The following is a 12,705-nucleotide window of genomic DNA, read 5'->3' on the forward strand; positions in this document are numbered from 1 at the left end:
TCATCCCTCTGTGTTGGTTTTCCCATGGTGGTTCTGTGTCTTCCCCCTTGCTTTTCCCTTTTTGCTCCCTTACATATCTGTGTCCACTATCTTTCCTATTTTTCTGCACACGTTGTTACATTTTACCTGTGAATTGGTGCATTTCTGGGAACTTGTCCGGAATTATTTGCTGATGAGGTTGATTTTGGCCACAGTGGGCCAGGGACAATTCTTCTGGAAACACCTGGGAATTGAGATGGTACCACAGAAATCGGCTCTTACACAATTCAAAAGAGGGACACATTTCACTGTTTTAAAACATTGTACAGTGGTACCTCTGGATGCGAATGGGATCCGTTCCAGAATCCCGTTTGCATCCTGAAGTGAACGCAACCCGCGCACGTGATTCACCACTTCTGCGCACGCGCATGACGTCATTTTGAGTATCTGTGCATACGCGAGCGGCAAAACCCGGAAGTAACGTGCTCCATTACTTCCGGGTCGCCGCAGAGCGCAACCCGAAAACGCTCAACCCGAAGCTACTTCAACCCGAGGTATGACTGTATATACAATAGCTGGGTGTATAACAGAAATTTCTTGCTATCCCATATGTTGCCAGTTTGTGTGGTCCAAGGCAGTTGCCTGTGCCTTTTCTTCTGCTGTGCCTATCCATTTCCTGTGGCGATTCTGTGCCCCATTTTCCACAGCATTGTGGGTTTCCGTTTCTGTTTCTTGTGCAGTTATGCAAATCTGTGGCATACATTCATCATGTCACAGTGAGACTTCGGTATGGTCGAAGGAATTGTACATAGCATCTCTTAGGGAGATTTTAAAAAAATAATAATTATAAAGGCAATCTTTAGAAGAGCATCAGGCAAGGAAATCTCTGCCCACACATTTATGGGGACACCACAGGAAGAAAATAACACCCACAAAGCTTAGAGATAGCCTTTTTGGTGCTATAATGGAGTGTATGCAAAGTGACACAGCAGTTATTTCTAATTTGGGTGCAATTAAAGCGGTTGACACAAATGCTGCCAGAATCCTCTCCAGTTCAGCCTCAGCTAAGTAGCAGCACAGAAAATTCCCCAGTAAACCCCACCCCACCCTGTATCTTACTGTTCACCACCTTCCAAATTTTTATTGACCTAACAAGAAAGAAATTACAAAATGCAACAGCTCAGTGGCTGAGCATCTTTCTAGTCCACGGCAAAGTCACAAACTGAACTTTCTAGGGAGAAAATGAGGCATCAGAAAATACATGGCATCAGAAAATGCAAGATGGCTGTTGAAATTTAATGAAATTATCAAGGGATGGTGAGTGGAATTTAAATCTTGCATTTTTACTGGGGCTGCAAAAGTTTTAAAAAAACAGCATTATTCTTTTTTTTGGCAAGAGTTTGCAGTTCAAGGAGCTGGAAGCCCCATGATTCTGCCTATCCTCTCCCCCCCCCCAGCTCCCCATGTCTTCTTAAGTCCTTAGGACTCTGCATTATTTTGAACACGTTGCTCTCAGCCTATTGCAGGCAGTGGGAGAGCTTCACCTAGATGTGGGTTGAACAGAGGAAGTTTCCATTTTTCCAAAATGGACTCTCAAGCAATTTCATGCGGCAGAGAAAAGCCCCTTTGAGAAGTCGAGCCTCCTTCTCCCAGAGCAAAGGCCAGTCCGTTTTGTGATGAGAAACCTGCTTGCCAAGGCTGGAGTGGGATGTCAGATTAGCCTCCGCTGCAGAAGCTGCTGTGAGTGGAGCATGTGACTGCAGCGTTATGTTGGGAGGAAGCGGTAGAGGTCAACGCAAAGGCATTTCGCCAGAGACTGCATGGCGGATGAGAGCTTTTTCAGATCCCTAACCCTTTCATCAGCCGCCGATAGCGAACAGAGGAGCGTCAGATTAATAATGGAAATTTCAGGACAGAGTAGTTTATTTGCTCTCTGTTGCTGAGGGAGAATGAAGGGCTTCTGAAGGCCCTTTAAATATATTTTATTAATCCATCTGTGTGTGAGGGGAAATTTGCCATTCTTGAGACTGGATGTTCAACTTTGGGATGAGGCTAGGGGAACACTCAAGAAATTCCCGTGTTGCAGAACAAGGAAATCTGGGTGTCTCCTTTTGTTGGCGCTGCTTCAGTTTCAAATGTTGTGAGGATTCCATTCAGACTGAAATGGTCGAGTTGCAGTCCACACAAACAGGCTAACAAACCGAAAGGTCTGTGGGTTAATGGTATAGCACATGCTTTTCACATAGAAGACCCCAGATTCAGTTTCTGGCCATTTAAGTTAAAGGCTGTCTAGTGGCGAGTGCGGTTTCAAAAGATCTCTCTGCCTGTCTGGGTTTAGAGGAGTACAGTAGTTTCTGAGTGCTCACAGTGCTTCACATTCTCAATCCTCAGAATAGCCTTGTAAGGTAGGCTTGGATTAATACTCTCATAGCATTTCTAGAGCAATCCTAATGGTGTCGATTCAGAATTAAGCTCCATGCAGCACGTTCAGTGGGAGTTACTCCCTGATAAGTTTATACAGAATCGTGGCTCTGGAGGGTTCATGGAAGATTTGAACTAGGACTTTTCTGGCCACACCTGGCCACAACACTAAAAAAGGTTTGGCTGTTAGAATTGTAGGCTACATTAATAAATTGTACGTGGATAGCTTATTAATTTATCATTTTCAATTTTGTCTTTAAGATGATTGAAAATAATACAGCTTTGAATTTGGGGTTGTTGCTTGTTTGTAACTTTTAAATCATTTGAAAACTAAAAGAGTCTTCCCTTGTGATTGATTTTGTTAAAAGTTAGTTTACACATTCTTTTTCTTGTAGGTGGACATCAAAAGAAAGAATAGTATGGTTTTCATTTCAGCTGGGCATGTAAAATAATAAAGCGGGGATAGAGAAGGACAGTTTATCTAGAAAATGTGGAGGAATAAAGGACTCAAAATTTTAAAAGTGGCATGTGGAGGTCACAGTCCAACCTAGTTATGCCTGTTTCAGCCTGCCGATTTTGAGCTTCAGCATGTCCAGCTCTGTGCTGGATTGTCGCCTGAGAGTCTTAACAGCTTCTTTGGGATTCTGTAATATTTATTCCCCCTCTTTCCCCCCACCAAGGAGGAAAGATTTAAGTGTCTAAAATATCCCCTGGATGAAGCAGGAAAATTAATCTCCGTCTTGCCTTCAAAGTGCAGTTGAAATTCTGGAGTGGGGAAACAATGAGGCTTGTAATTGTACAAGGAAAGCATTTTAATTGCAAGGCGGGGGTGCAAGGAGGGTTGGTGTGTGTCCCCCTCCCTTTTCCCGAATTCTGCAAATTTACTGTCTTCATGACAGCATTGCGTGTCAACTCCCGGCACTGGACGGGGTTGCTAGGCAGCAGGTTCTTCCATATCCCAAGACTTTCTGATTTGCCAGCCTTCCTGAGGCACATGGTAAGCCTCTTTCCAGCCTACCGTCTAGAGGGACTTTTGCATGCTGCTTGCATACTGTCGAGATCTTGCACCTGAAATGTGATGAAAGGGGGAGGAAAGCACTGCTTGTTGGAGGCTTGGGAGGGGGAATGAGGGGAACTGGAGAGGGGATTTGCTTTTTGGCGCTGCATCCTCAGTCTGGTGCAGAAGGTTGGGGAAATAACTGTATGTAAAAAGGACGAGGCTGGGATCCAAACCCTGAACCAGCAACCGGAACAAGGAAAAGAGGTTAGTGGGTTAAGTGGCGTGCATTTCCTGCCTTCGCGAAGGTGCCTCTTGTAAACCTAAGAATGGAGGCAGTAATTCAGCCATTAGATATGGATGGAGGCTGGAGAATCAAGTGGAGCCGTTGGGGGGTGGGAGGTGGGGGTGGCGGCGGACGCTCTGTGCCTCTGCAGCCGCCCTGCTGTAAAACTGCTCCCAAACTCTTACAAAGGTGAATTGGGGAACGAATGGATTTAGTACTTTGCAAATTCCATCTGCGGATCCTTTCTCACGTTCTCTCATGACCAGAATCTTAGAAGGTAATAAAAAACAGGAGCAGCTAAGCACAGCTCATTTTTCTATTGATACTCTTGTCTTTGCCATCCCTTGCGAAAGCAACGCTGGTCGTGGGTAAGCATCCACCTTGGTTTAGCTTCAAGCAGAACTGTTTCAAACTTTGTTATTGAACCGCATTTGAAAAGAGCTGGAACAGAAGCTCTTCCTGCCCACCCAGAGCTAAGAATCACATTGGAACACAGTGCCAAGGGCTGTGCACGTAGATAGCCAGTTTCATTTCTCCGCTTTGGGGGGGGAGGGCTGTGTCGTTCCCCCCCCCCCCCCAGATATTCCACTAAGAAACCCAGAACTGCCTAGACGGGTTTTTCTTCCGGAATCCAGTTGTTTTAAAACCCATTCAGAGGATTAATGGAATGTATTCTTGCGAGACCCTTAACGTTTATGCAGTTACTACTAAACATTAATTTGTGGGAAATTGCTTTTGTTTCCTATGGCTGGTTGGATTTTTTAAAATCTTCATGTGCTTTGCAGGTACTGTCTGATGAGTGTGAAAGGATGCTTCACAGATTTTCACATTGATTTTGGGGGCACTTCAGTTTGGTATCATGTCTTCCGTGGAGGGAAGGTAAGTGGATGTGACACCTTTGGAGGAGGGGAGACCCCTTATTTGCAGCTCAGTAGCCTCTGGTTTTATGCTCTTTATCAGATCCTTGTAATTGCTTATGCTCAGATTTTGGTCAGTAGAAAATGCTAAGATAGGAAGAACATCTTGCTGTGGTTTGTGAAACAAAAATGGAGCATTGTAATGTGCTTATTTGTTTATTTATTACACTGGTTCCCAGCTTCTTAATTTCTCCTGGGTGGCTGTGAGGACCTATAAAAAAACAGCTCACGACATTAAAATAAATAATTTTACACCAACAACTCATTATTAAAGCAAAATACCAACAAATAATAACCAACTATCACGATTTCTCAAATATCTGGTGAAAGAGAATGTGCTTGGCTTCTGTTAACCTAGTTCCAATAGGATCTCTCTCTGTTCTCAACTCTCAGGACAGGTGATTTATTTTCACACACACGGACGCGGGTGGCGCTGTGGGTTAAACCACAGAGCCTAGGACTTGCCGATCAGAAGGTCGGCAGTTCGAATCCCCGCGACGGGGTGAGCTCCCGTTGCTCGGTCCCTGCTCCTGCCAACCTAGCAGTTCAAAAGCACGTCAAAATGCAAGTAGATAAATAGGTACCACTCCGGCAGGAAGGTAAATGGCATTTCCATGCGCTGCTCTGGTTCGGCAGAAGCGGCTTAGTCATGCTGGCCACATAACCCGGAAGCTGTACACCGGCTCTCTCAGCCAATAAAGCAAGATGAGCGCCGCAACCCCAGAGTCGGTCACGACTGGACCTAATGGTCAGGGGTCCCTTTACCTTTATTAGGATTCAACTAAATGTTTATATATGCTGGTTGTTCTGCAACTAGAATCGCAGGTCCCTTTCTTGAGATCAAATCACAAGTTCTCAGAGGCCAAGTGCCACTCAATTTTTCTGCCCCATTTCTTACCACTGGGGTTGTAATGACTTATGGGCTGCAGTTTAAGTGTGCTCTGGCCTTCCATCCTGCTCAGTCAAAAACTGAAGAAGTTGAGCATCTCTTCTGCAGAGCAGAAGTGCGGTTGGCTTGTTGCACTCAACTTGATTTCAATTCTTGGGAATTGCTTGCCTAAAACTCGTACATTACTTGGGTGCAGATTTGGCATCAGGAGCTTTGCAAGGCTGGTTTAGACGTATTTAGCCATATCAGGCTCCATTGAACATACAGTATTTTTTTGTGTTCCACCATTAACTGGACAACACAAGCCCCTAGTAGATCTGGAACACACTGGGTGATCTTAAACCTCAGTTTCCCCCCTGTCTCTTGAGACAGACGGATGCCAATAAAATAAAAAGGCCCACAAAAAGTGGTGAAGAAAGTACCTAGCTACACAATAGAACAGTGTGGCGAAAGGTTCAAGTATGCAGCATGAAACAGGCATACCTGTTGGCTAGAGCAGGCATGAAAGGTGTGAGTATTGTGAAGCTGGTAGAGCCACTGGCATGCCAAGACAAAATGCCGCCCCAATCAGATGGTAAACTCCATCTAGGGCTAAATATTGGCATTAGACCAATTGGTTTATTATTATTATTTAAAAAAAGACTTCTGTGCTGCTTTTCCAGTTGCTTATCTCACAAAGTGGTTTACAATCAGTAAAATACATTGGGGGAAATATCAGTGATACGGCAGTGAAACTAAAAGTTGTATTGCATTCGACAACAGCAAGACGTAGGCACACTGGCAGGACATGGCAGGACTCTGGGATCATGATACAACTAGCCAAGAATTACCATAAGGGAAAGCCGAAAAGAATTTCCAAGAGAGATTTCTGGAAGTCCTTCTGATCAAGGCACAGCCCTTTTGCAAGGGTCTTTTTGGGGGAAACCTTTAAGCAGGAAACATTCAAGTGTGAAAAACGTTTATTCTGCACCTCCTTGGATAATGATGAGAAACCTTAAGGAAATGTTTTTTGGGGTATGAGAAGAGATTCCCCTGCTTCTAGTTTTTCATTTTTATTTCTAGATCTTCTGGCTGATCCCTCCAACTTTGCAGAACCTAGAACTCTATGAGGAATGGGTTCTCTCAGGGAAGCAAAGTGATATCTTTCTGGGGGACAGGGTGGAGCTATGCCAAAGAATTGAACTGAAACAAGGGCACACCTTCTTCATTCCTTCAGGTAATGCAACTGTTTTTCAAAGCCACGTCCTTCTCCTTGCATGTTTTTGGGACTAGAACATATTCATGGAAGGCCATCACTTGATCCAGACCTGGATCTACAGCAGGTTGTTGCTTTCTGCAAGTAGAAAAGTAGCAAGCCTGGGAGGAAGCTGCTTGCCTGGCCCCTTGCATGCAGGACTGTTTTTTCTGTTTCCAGGGAGTTCTTAGAAACAGCGAAGTATTGAAAAACAATGTGTGCCTTCCTTGCAGTCTGAAATAGTGTGGTTTGTTTCAGCCTCCCGATTGTGCTACATGCATCCTCCAGACCTGTGAGCCTCTAATCCAGTGTTCCTGAGGCCTCTGGCTTGCTCAGTTTGGGGAGGGAAGGTGTTGAGCTGGCCTCTGAGCTAAAGCCGGCAGGTAGTAGTGCTCTGTTCACATAGTAAGGCCAGCGGGCCAGACTTCCGATAGGCATCCCAGCTCTGGCTAACCCGAAGGCTTCATGCTGCCTGCTAAATGGAGGCAATGATGTTGCTCACTCCTCTTCTGTACTGTGCTTGAAGACGGGGGGTTTTGGGTCCTGGGTCCTGTACACACCTGTTCCTAGGTAGCGTACTAGGCGAAGTCACAGCCTCCAGCTTTGAGGTTCTTTGTTCAAGCCTTGGGGATATGGACAACAATATTACAGGCCCTTCAGTTTTTATAGTGAAAACACCATGACGGGGGGAATTTTAGCACATTCTGTGGTCACTGAAACTACACACTACTTAAGACAGCATTTATTTTACTTACCTGGGGGGTGGAGGGCTTACCACACAACAGCTGCCTAGTCTCTGACTGAGCACATGAAGATCCTAGTGTGCTCTTGTGTATTGTATGCAGCTTTAGGAAAGAATCTGCATGCTGACATGTTTATCACGCAACCCCCCCGTTTTGTTCTCTCCCCTTAAATCCTTCGCCCCATTCACCTTTCAGTGTTTTTTACTTCGCCACTCTCAGATGGTTTTTCCCAGGGGGTGTGTTCTTTTCCCGATGTCTTTCATTTTCTCCCCACCTTTCTAGGGTGGATACATGCTGTCTATACTCCAGTAGATTCCTTGGTGTTTGGTGGAAACATCCTGCATAGTTTTAACGTTCCCATGCAGCTTCACATCTATGAGATCGAGGATAGAACGAGGGTAAGGATGCTCAAATATATCTGACTGTTCACTCATGCAATAACAGTTCTTTCTGAAAGGCAAGACACAGAAGGTACCAAGATGCCTGGAAAAAGACAGGTAAAATAGCCTGTTGGTCTGTGGTCTCATGGATGGAGAAACAACTCCCAAATCTTTGGGGCAGGGTAGAGAAGAAGCACAGTTGAGGTCTAGGACAGAGCAGCAGGCTGCATTGGAGCAGGCTGGAGACCAGGAGCAGACTTGGGTCCACCTGGTGCTTCCCAACTGATGTTAAATACCATCTTTTGAGCCCTGGTTTTTGCCATCCTCAGGCAGAGGAGGGATTCTGGCCAAACCCCAGGAGTTGCAGGCCATGGGCAGCTTGATGAGCACTTTTGAACCTTCATTGACATGACATGTTGGTGGCAATGTTCAGGGGAGCTAAGGCGTGACTTTGTGTGAGTTAGTGAGGTGAGCTTTCAGTAGCACCCCAGCAGCTGCAGAAATAAGATGCTGTTTTTGGTTCCTTCCCTTGCTCAACTGAATATGGGTGGGCTGCATTCCTTGCCCTGCAATGCACTCTACCTAGACTAGTCCTATTCATTCTCATTCTGGCTTGGAGTCCTCATTTCCCATGGTGCATCCTCGTAGCTTATCCCTGTCATTTATGTCATATCCCCACCAGGCCTTCTTTGCAGGTCTGTTGCCCCAGGACATCAGTTTTGCAAAATTTTGTTTGACTGGGGAGGGGGTTGATGTTGTAAATTCTGCCTGCCAGCTGGCACAGGCCCACACTCCACCCCTTGGTTTTGATGGTTCCTCAACACTTGGCTTTGTGGGCTTCCTCTCCACTGTGTGTGTGCGTCATCTAGTGGGCCATTCCAGTTGAAACATGGAAGGTGACACTGTCCTGCTCCACCTTTTTAGGAGGTGTTTGAGAGAAGGATCTACCCACTGGAACACAGGAGGTGACCCTTCTGCCTCATTTTCCAGAGGAAAATGATAGGACTTTGTTGCTAATTTCTACACAACACAATTCAGAGAAGTTTGCTGTGCTTCAGAGGACAGGTGGGGCAAGGGCTTGGGGCTGTTGAAGTGTATGCATCACATGCAGGTAGTAGACAGGTGTGTAGGGCGCACTGCATCTGTCCCAAATTTACTTGTATGGCACACAGACTGCTGGGAGAACCCATAGAACCCCATATTCCATTGTTTTGGTTGTTCCTTTTTTAAAAAAGTATGTTTATTTCGTTCAGACTTGTCTTGAGAATCTTGAAACATGAAAGGAGGGTAACCAGTGTTTTTTCAAAAGATAAATTAATCTAATCTGAACAGCCCCAAGTCTCCCCTCCGCCATGGATTCATTGCATGGCCTTGGTCAAGCCTCTCTCTCTCTGCCTCAGTTTCCAGTATGTACAACTTGGAACAATAGAGACCTATGTAACATGAGAAGGGTGTTATGAGGGTGAAGACAGAATGAATGGAGCCATGCTTACTGATGTACCCTGCCCAACCAGTTTGAAGGTCTCCATTGCGTGATGTAATGTAAGGGTGTCCTGGGACTGCAGCCTAGACTGTGATGGGCAGCCTAGTTCTGCTCAATCTACCTTTCCGTTTTGTTAAACTACAATTCTTGTTGTCTCTTGATGTGTATTTAAATTTATAAAGCAAGAGTGCATCCTTAGGCTCTCCTGATATTAATGGCACTGCTAATCTGCACAAATGATGCTAATTATGCACTGTTGCTTAAGAAAGCGACCAGAGCCGTGCTGAATCAGACTACAGGCTCCTCCAGGCATCCTGTTTTTCAGCATTCATTCCGGTTTGCTTGCACAAAGCTTATGTGGTGGTTAGACTTCTCTGTCTTTATTAATTTTACTTGTTTGCAGGCCGTTAACATATATTCCTGTTAATCATTTGTTCATCCCACACTTTTCAATGTATCTCCCTGTCACTTTCCACAGAGCAAAATGTCCTAGTTTTTTAAAGTTGATCTGCTATGCTAGGGCAATAGAGCACTTTAGTCCCCTTGAAATGTGCAGACCCAAAGTTCTGGTCTTCAGTTGAATATCTCCTGCAAAACACTGACAGCCTGGAAGCGCCCTTAAATACTGTACTCTGTCCAGGATCCCCAAAAACCAGCAGGCATCTGATGGTCCACTTTGGGAGGCTTCAGTCTGGCTTCTGCCCACCCCTGGTCCAGGCAGTGTTTTCTCAAATGGAGCCACAGTCACTGTGTGTAGATGCTGGGGACTTCTCACTGAGCCACTGAATTTCTGTTTCGCATGTTGGGCCTCCTGCAAGTGAGATCAGGGGTCTTCAGTATGGGGGTGGGGTGGGGGCAGATTGTGAAAAGCACAGCCCCAAGAGCACCATGGTGACCTAGTTCACTGGCTCTCCAATTGGCCTTCAGCTACAGCCTAGAGATCTTTGATATGTGCTGGGTCTACTCTTTTAAGTGTGTGCCTTAAACCTGCATAACAAAAGCAGGAGCAAAGCCTTGCAGACCCAGCAGACAGGAAGCAACACTTTACTGCAAAGTAAAGCCCTTTACTCTGCCACACCAGCTGAGAGGCGGCAGGGTCTTAGGCCTTTCAGGCAGGAAATGACCATTTACTTTGCAGAAAAGGCTTTACTTTGCAGTAAAGTGCTGCTTCCTGTCTGCTGGGTCTGCAAGGCCAACTGGGCAGTGCATTACAGGGTGAAAAAATATGAAACCTTTATTTCAGTCTGGAGTTCATACCAATAAGAGAAAAAATATCATTATATTGCCCACTCCTGCCACCAAGTCCAAGGCTGTAGCTGAAGGCCAGTCGTGGCTGTGTTTTTCACAGTCTGCCTCCCACCCCAGGCTTAAGCCCAAAATGCCTCTGCATAGCAAGTTGACTACTAGTTAGCATGGAGTTGAATTTTCTTGACATATTATAGTAGTAAAAACCCTGTAAGCCGACTCGTTGGCTCGCTTGCCTGTAAACTTTCAGTTCTAAGGATTGATCAGTATTGTATTTGCCGTGGTGAGATGTGGGTGTTAAAAATGGAAAAGACAAGGAAATGCTTCTTGCCTTTTTTTTGTCTGAAAGACAAAAAATAGAATAAAGACAAAAATAGAATAAAATGGTGGCAGCAAGTGAAAACCTTTTATGAAGAGGGAAAGTTTCTGGATGTTAAAGCAGATTAAGCTACAGATAAGCTGCCCTGTTTGTGAGGAAGTACAGCAGCAAAAATGTGGTATCAGCTTTCTGGGAATCTTGGCTGTCATTTTTAATATACAAAATATTTTAAAAAGCAACCCCGCTTTCCTCCCTCCTTCGCTCAAAGATCGCAGCATAACAATACAGTGGTACCTCAGGTTACATGCGCTTCAGGTTACAGACTCCGCTAACCCAGAAGTATTACCTCAGGTTAAGAACTTTGCCTCAGGATGAGAACAGAAATCGTGCTCTGGCGGCTCAGCGGCAGCAGGAGGCCCCATTAGCTAAAGTGGTGCTTCAGGTTAAGAACAGTTTCAGGTTAAGAATGGACCTCCGGAACGAATTAAGTTCTTAACCCGAGGTACCACTGTAGAAGATGAGACTCTATGCTTATTGGCAATGCCTGCTGAGATCTCAGAAACCAGGCAGGTGAGTGGATCAGATCTCTAGTGGATGAGGGGCCTCAGGGTTTTAGTTAACGATAGCTCTTTCCTCCATTGGTGACTGGTAAAACTAGAATAAATTATACTGATAAGAGAAATCACACAAATATACTCAGTTTTGCTTGCTTGTAAATGCCGTGCAGAATTTGGATTGTGCAGATTTTGGGGGGTATGTTTATTTTCAAGAATAATATCTAGTTACAGAATAATAAAAACGCCTTCAGCAGTACAGATAGTGCAGAATTAAAAACAACAACAACATTTTAGCACAGAGTACCAAGTAGCTTATCTGCTTGGAAGGAAGCCCTACTCAGATTGTTTGGGGCTCATGTGCAAGCAGTTGTGATTAGCCCTCTTGGTTCTTCCTGCGCAGATCATATCCTGTAACGTTTTCTTCGTTCAGAATATTGCAGCAGAGTCTCTGGCTTTTCAGCTGAACTTCCTTGATGGACTCCATTTAGGCACATGGCTTTCTTTCAACCCACTTAACTGTGTTTGTGTGTGTGTGTGTGTGTGTGTGTGTCTCCCCATCCAGCAGCGGAAGGAGATTTCCTGGTGCTATTCACAAAGCAATTCTTGGCAGCACAAAGAGAGAGTGGCATGCAAGTGTGGCTTTGCTCCACCTTCTTTTTCAATGGCAAAGATGTGCTTGAGCCTGTGCTGTACTTTGATTGTTGGTGTTCAGAGCCCCCGCCCCAATTTTCTCTTTCTTTTAATGGTGGGAGCAGCCTGGTATTGTCTCAGCACATCGCTGAGACTGTAATGCTGATTTATAGCCTGATCATACGTGATGTTGTTAGTCTAGGACCTAGAATCTAGATTAATTTCTCACATCTTGAGGGTTGGGAAGAGTTTGGAAGAGACAGACTAAGAGCTGGGGTGGGCAGAGCGTAATGGTTAAGAGCATGAGTCCTGTGCCATGAGCTTGCTCGGTTGCCTTAGGCCAGTGTTCCCCAACCTTGGGCCTCCAGCTGTTTTTGGACTACAACTCCCATCATCCTTCGCTAGCAAGACCAGTGGTCAAGGATGATGGGAATTGTAGTCCAAAAACAGCTGGAGGCCCAAAGTTGGGGAACACTGCCTTAGGCTACCCACTGCCTCTTGGCCTTGCCCTTCCCACCTGGAAAATATGGGGCTCATACAGGGATAAAGTTAAAGGACACCTGACAGTTAGGTCCAGTCACAAACAACTCTGGGGTTGCGGTGCTCATCTCGCTTTATTGGCCGA

The 12,705-nt window shown here is 45.3% G+C and overlaps 1 protein-coding gene across 6 annotated transcripts in view; it reads left to right on the forward strand.

Moving 5' to 3' along the window:
• The window catches only part of KDM2B (lysine demethylase 2B), an 86,055-nt gene that overhangs the window by 31,191 nt on the left and 42,159 nt on the right, over positions 1 to 12,705 (forward strand). For 5 of the 6 annotated variants that reach the window (XM_083418149.1, XM_083418146.1, XM_083418145.1 and 2 more), the window contains 3 exons: positions 4,469 to 4,562; positions 6,552 to 6,705; positions 7,749 to 7,864. In XM_083418149.1, the coding sequence (XP_083274275.1) occupies positions 4,469 to 4,562; positions 6,552 to 6,705; positions 7,749 to 7,864 (364 nt within the window). Of the gene's footprint in view, positions 1 to 3,549; positions 3,665 to 4,468; positions 4,563 to 6,551; positions 6,706 to 7,748; positions 7,865 to 12,705 lie in introns of those variants that run through there. The other variant, XM_083418150.1, reaches the window with a different exon arrangement.

The sequence above is a fragment of the Podarcis tiliguerta genome, assembly GCF_965153285.1.
Source record: "Podarcis tiliguerta genome assembly, chromosome: 16".
Taxonomy (NCBI): domain Eukaryota; kingdom Metazoa; phylum Chordata; class Lepidosauria; order Squamata; family Lacertidae; genus Podarcis; species Podarcis tiliguerta.